At 39.1% G+C, this 6,879-nt stretch overlaps 1 protein-coding gene across 1 annotated transcript; it reads right to left on the bottom strand.

Annotated features, from left to right (window-relative positions):
* Nucleotides 1-5,202: 5,202 nt before the first annotated feature.
* On the bottom strand, nt 5,203-6,620 carry LOC121939012 (synphilin-1-like). Its single transcript, XM_042482163.1, has one exon. It carries the CDS (start codon nt 6,472-6,474, stop codon nt 5,539-5,541), a length of 936 nt encoding a protein of 311 aa, XP_042338097.1. The 5' UTR covers nt 6,475-6,620; the 3' UTR covers nt 5,203-5,538.
* Nucleotides 6,621-6,879: the final 259 nt, after the last annotated feature.

Genomic DNA, 6,879 nt, shown 5'->3' on the forward strand with positions numbered 1-6,879 from the left:
TTCAAAAGAAATCAAACTTTGAGCTCAAAGTCTGTGAAAGGCGTCTGAACGCAGCGCAAAAAAAGTGATGTCTGTCCAGGTTTCAAAGGGTTAACACCGTTTATTTGAGTTTGTCTTCAGTAACAGAAGAGCAGCCGTCTGTCTCTGTACACACCGGTTAGTAAAAAGATCAAAGTCCTCCGACATTCACTGATGTTGCGTTTCATTTATTTTTTATTTTTTATTTGCATTGAGAGTAAACATCCGACAGCGTCCGTCCGAAGAGTTTGTTAAAAAAGACAACAAACAGGAAGAGTTCAGTTTGAGTTCCTTTGCTTCGTCCTGAAGGAGCGCTTGAAACGATGAAGACACTTGAATAAAGTAAACTGCACGTGTAAAAACGGTCTCGTGGACACTGAGCGCTGCTTGTTTCGGCAGCGAGTCACATTTTGAGGCGACGGAGTCCGGAGATTTTCCTGCAAACCTCAAAACAACGAGTCTGTAGAAAGATCTAATAAACCATCAAGGAAAATACGCTCTGTATTTTTATCACACTTTGTAATGTTGGGATGAGAATTACTTCATTTAAAACAATAACTATTTATTCATATTTTTATTTTTTATATATATATATGTAACAGGTTATGATTTCCTTGCACCAAAACAAATTAAAATGTTTGCACGTTCAGATGAGTAAAAGTCAGATTACACCAGCAATGAACTGGTGTTCATTTTTACTGTTTTTTACTGTTGCTTTATTTTTTCAATTTGTTAATTTCTTTCTTGTTTTGTTATTTATTCATAACAATATAACACCGCTAACTGCCGGCCTGGCACACACACTGCAGTGTTTTTGTGTATCATGGATCATTATCATAATGTTATGACATCTATCTCTTTTTTTTTAATGCAAAGGAAAGGCTTTTACGTTTTTAGTGCAGCCGCTCTCGTCTAAACGTGGCCTTTGACTCCGCCTCATAGTGCCACGTAACCTTACAGGTGGGGGAAAAAAAAAATCACGATATTTTGCATGGAGATATTTTATCAATTCACGGGCGACAAGTATCGATTTTTTATAGAATTAATTGCAAACATGAAATAAAGCCTTTAGTGCTGGAAACATAATATCAATTGTTTTTTAGGTCTAGCGACGGTGCAGAGGTGACGAGAGAGATGGACATGACTCGTGGGGTTTGCAAGGAGCGCCGAATAAAAGTAAAATACTGTGGAAAATACGACGAACCTCAGGGCTCAGCTCGCTCGGCGCCATCCAGACGAAAGCAAAGCTAATGAAAAACCAGCCGACACTCGACACGCATAACATAACTCAGTCTTTCACGCACTTTATGTGTAAAGACTGGCAGCAGTACGACGTCGGGGAAAACGAGGGCTTTGCAGATAAAAACCACTGACAACGTGAACATACTGAGATGCTTTTCTGATCAGATTAACAGATTTTGATGCTTTGTGGACGTAATATGCAGTTAGAAAAAAGGTTATAAATCACAATATATTACAAAATGTCGCAATGCTCAGCATATTGCAAAATATTAAGAATCGCAATAATATCGTATCATAAGCATCGTGATAATATCGTATCGTGATAATATCGTATCGTGATAATATCGTATCGTGATAATATCGTATTGTGGGGCCACTGGTGATTCCCGCCCCCAGTATCTATGACAGCATGAAGGTCATAATGAAGTTTGAGGGAAATGACGTTTAAAACGTTTCAAACGTTTAAAACGAGCATAAATGAGCCTGAACACATCAGAACGAGCACAATGGATGCAGGTAAATCCTCCCAGACTCCAACGCCTCGAATATATCCAGAATCAAAAACCCCGACAGCCAAAGAGCGTGTAAACCCGAACATGGAAAACTGCAAAAATAACAAGTGTTTTTTTTGTAAACCAGGTGAGTAAACGGCGCAGCAGAATCTGTCCGATCCAAACTGCAGATACGGGGATGTGACAGAAACTCTTCAGACTGATGTTCAGTTTGGATTAGAAATATTCTGCAGCATCAGAACCGCGGACGGTATTTGTATCGACGTAAATGTGCAGCAAAAACACAAAACATGTGATCCAGTTTCTACCAAAGCTACGAAGTAGAGAGCCGAGGCTGAAATCTGTCAGTTCCACACGCAGAATAAAAACAAAACCATTTTTGGCTCCATTAGACGCTGGAAGAACTTTTGATTCTTTAACTCGAACTCCGTAAGACGAAAAAATTCCCAAAAAGTTTTCTTTTAAGGCTGGTGATGCAAAAGAATTAAAAAAAAAAAGTGACACAAAGACATCCTGAAAATTAGCTGGGGGGATTGTCAGTTAATGCATAAAAAAAGTGGAAAAATGTTCATTATTAAAAGAAAACATTATTTTTGGGGGTGGTTTTTAAAGCTCATTTTCTTGTTTGTTTTTCCACTTCTTTGTATGTTTATTTTTAAGACATTTTTCTTGTATTATTTTCCACCAATTTATGCTAATTTTTGGGCCATGAATATGAATATTTGATATTCATATTCTATTATTATTTATATTATATTTCATTAGAACTGATGTTAGTTAAAATATAAACGCAACGAAAGTGAAAAATAATAATGTATTATTATTTTTTTAAAGATTGGGCCCTAAAGGGTTAAAGTTTATTCCAATATTGGTATCGGTGTCAAAACAACTCTTATTTTTTCACTTGTAATGTGAACATCCAAAATTAAAACAGTAAATATTACAGAGAATAAGAGAAAGTATAACAGGCGTCCTTTACCTGCTGCAGCCCTGAACGTCTCATCAAATCAAATCAAACATCTCACTGCGTTTTGTAGTTTTATTTCCTTCTTTTGTTAATATTTGCTCATAATAAGATCTGGAGACAGCCGAGTGAAACCATCAGTGGCTCTGAAACACTGAACTTGATATAAATTCACAAACTTCGCCTCAAACTAAAGAGAGTTCATCTGTAAACACGTGACGAGGGACAGAAAACGAGGATGAGACTGAAACGTGGATAAGAGCGTCGGATAACAGCCTCGGCCTTCTGCTTTTTCACTTTGTGAACGCTGTAAAAAAAATCTCTGGAGTTTCAACTTCTTTCTCTGAAAAGTTCATACGCTCGGCCGTTATTTCGGCCGCTGTAGAAGGTGCATCCTGAAACCTCCCCGTCTCAAACACATCACACAACTAAAGTCTAATCATGCCAGAAATACTGCATAGATAATAACCACAGACATAAAATTACAAAAGAAAAGTGTGGAATATGATGTAAAACATAACTTTAAAAAAGAAATTAAATATTACTTTATATACAGTGGTTTTTAAAAACTATTTGTTGTGCCGGTGCACGTTCACCACGTGCGTGATTATAACCACGTTTTTTAAAATTTCAAATCATATAAATGTGTGCATAAACATAAATACTTCGTTTTTAGTGGAGTTCAGTAACAAGAGTGGCAGGAAACCAGAAACCCGTCACACCTCCATGAAAGATTTGACACTTTGATTTGTTTTAACAGCTCCGTCATCTGATACAACCTAAACTAAACGTGAAAAACACTTTAAAAAACGTAGGAAAAGTTGCTTTATGGAGATGTGAGGTTTCTGCAGGACGCTGATTAATACACAAACACACTTCCTTCAGTCAAAAAACAAAATGCTTCAGTATCTCTGAAACACACACAGGTTCTTCTCGTTCACTTCGTAGTGATTTCTGTCTGATTATCACCATCAGACACACGTGAACAAGAGGGTTTTTTTGTCTTTCAGTCATTAAACTGTAGAAAAAACAGCAAAAGTCAAACATCAGAGGCAGAAAACACGAGAAACTTTGAAACCTGAAGTGTGTAGAAATAGTTAAAATAAACTGTTTGGTGCTTTTCTTGCACTTTTCATTCTTCATTTTGACTATTTTCCACCTGATGAGGTCATTTTGACCATATTTGGCATCACTGACATATCCCAGACTGTCAGCAGCTACACTCACACACTGACATATCCCAGACTGTCAGCAAAAATTATCATTTTCAGGATAAATTTACCCCCTTAAAGCTACACTCACACACCCAGACTGACAGATCCCAGACTGTGTCAGCAGCTACACTCACACACTGACATATCCCAGACTGTCAGCAGCTACACTCACACACTGACATATCCCAGACTGTCAGCAGCTACACTCACACACTGACAGACATATCCTCAGACTGTCAGACTGTCAGCTACACTCACACACTGACGTATGTTCTGTGAAAAAACACATAATGGCATTTTAAGGATAAATATTCCCCCTTAAAATGCCATTATGTGTTTTATCACAGAACATGTTTTTTTCATACTGAATGTTTTTGGCAGTTTTTATAAAAGAATTTTGACATAATTTAACATAATTTCCGTAATTCTCAAAGGTTTTTTTGTTTGGTTAAATTTTAAAAACTAAGGTTTTAATACTAAATATCTGTTAATGGATGACAAAGGACAGTGTCGTTGTTCCAAAGATGTAAAAATGTTATAAATATAATATTCAACAATATCAACATCAATATTCAACTCAATATTCAAGTTGATTTAAATCAAGGAAAACGAATATCCTTGAAAAATGTAAGTAAATATAATTATTATGCTTAATATGCATTTACTTTTTATCTAATTGTAACATTTACTTAATATTTACTTCTATTTACTTAATTTTGTGAAGTTGTTGCAACTTAATTAAATCAATCTTACTAAGTTTTACTTGCTGCAGTATATATATTGCAGTATACTAACTAACTTCATCACTGGAAAAATCCTCTTTGTGATGATCAAGTTAAATCAGAATCATTTGGTTTACTGAAGTTTGTAACATTTAGAAAGAACAAAGTCATTTAAATTGTCATATTTAAGTTGCAACAACTTCACATAATTAAGTAAATACAGACAAATTAAAATAAACTCAACACTTAATAACATACATTAATATTTATAGTTTTATTTACTCTCAGTTTAATCATTTTTCAGTTTAATTTTCAGTTTCTGTGATTATTTGACGAAAGATTAACTTCAGATTTTTAAGTGTACCAAACAAAAAACATTTGCATCATGGACGTTTAATGTTGTCGCTATTTTATTATACTTATTTAAACGTTATCCTCATGTGTTTATATATCTAAAGATCACCGTGTTTGTTTGCATTTTATTCTAATAATTGTTATTTAACTGCAGTTTTGTTTTAATCTGCTGTTTTTATTAAAAGCACTTTGTAACCTTGTTAAGAAAAGTGATATATAAATAAAGTTTATGATGGATGTTTGATTGTTTTGGGGTTAATATGTGTGCAGTTTTGGCACTACAGTTCCCATGTGGCTTTGGGTGATGTAAACAGGAAGTGATGAGTCAGTGACTCGGCTGTGGGACGCACCTGATCTCAGTTTCTGACTGTTTGTTTACGTTTTGGGTAATTTTAAGATGATTTCTTTGTGTTTTTTTGGACGTTGTGATGATACGTTTCTGATGTTGTCTGCCTCGTGTTGATGACTCCGGCGCTCTGCTCGCTTTGTGCTCCTCTGTAGGCACTCGTTGGTTAAACGTTACTGGTTTTGCTCTTTCCTCTGGTGCCGCCGCCGCCCGCGCCGCCTTTACTCTCTGACTTCCTGCCAGGTGAGTTCTGACAGGTGGAGCCCGCCTGGCTGCTGCTGCTGCTGCTGCTGCTGTTGTTGTTGTGGTTTGTGTTTCCGCTCAGCGTCTCCATGATGGAGCGGAACGCCCCAAACGGACGCTTGCTTTCAGAGCTTCCTGTCGGAGTCCTCTCCTTCCCATGATGCCCTTTGGTCTGCTCCGCCTCCTGAGTGGAGCTCTTGTGCACCTGCTCGTCGAAGGTGACCCTCAGTTTGAGGTTCTGAGACGTCTTCCTGCGAGATGACGGAGACTTCAGGGCGCTCTTGGGGCTGGTGGCGGCTTTCTGGCCGTCGTGAAGGTCGCCGGAAGCGTCTGGCGTTTTGCCGTCCGCCGCCTCGGGGTCGCTGGAGGTGGGCGAGGGGTTGTATCCGACGCTGTCCACCGACTTTGACCCGCTGAGAGAAAACGCCAGCTTCCTCTCAGCCGAGGAGGAGGGGGCGGAGGAGGGGAGGTGCTTCCTCATCATCAGGTTGAGGTGGTTAGACGCCGGCTCCTCCTCTGCGATTGGCAGGTGTGACGGCCTATCAGGTCGCGGCGCGCTCACGGCCGCCGCTCCTTGATTTTTACCTTCCTCCGGTGGATAACCGTCCGAATCGGATTCACTCAGAGAGCGCTGCATGATCTGTCTGAGTCTCGCTAGTTTGAGCTCTCTCCTCTCCACCAGCCCCGTCCTGCGGGGCCCAGGGGCCCCGGGGCCGCCCGCCGGGGGCAGCCTGTCCCGGGGACACAGCGTGTCCGACACGTCCTTCCCCAGCAGCTGCCGCAGCACCGAGTCCGGACCCACCCCTCCCTGACGGACCAACCAGCCGTCACCCGGAGTCACCTCCGCTGTCAGCATCATCTCGGGCCACGCCTCCACTGAGGGCTGATGGGAGCTGGAGTCCAGAGAGGGAAACAGAAATCATCCTTTACTCGTACACGTTTTAACTGTTTAAATTTTGTAAATGCTTTTAACCCTCTGAAACCTGAGCGAACCGGCTTCATTTCTTTCAAAAACATGGGGAGAAAAATTAGCAAAAAAAAAGAGCAAGAAATGAGTAAAAAGTACCAAAAAATACCTGAAAATTTGTTTTAAAAAAACAAACAAAAGTCACTGACTAAAAAAGAAGTAAAAAGAGAGTTTAAAATTTAAACTACAAAAAAGTGCTTAAAATTATAATAATTTCAACATGTAATTCTGAGAATTAGAAATAGTTGTCTTCCCCAGATTTTTTACTTTTTCTCTTACAGTTTAATCCCTAACTAT

The sequence above is a fragment of the Plectropomus leopardus genome, unplaced genomic scaffold (assembly GCF_008729295.1).
Source record: "Plectropomus leopardus isolate mb unplaced genomic scaffold, YSFRI_Pleo_2.0 unplaced_scaffold398, whole genome shotgun sequence".
NCBI classification, from domain to species: Eukaryota; Metazoa; Chordata; class Actinopteri; order Perciformes; family Serranidae; genus Plectropomus; species Plectropomus leopardus.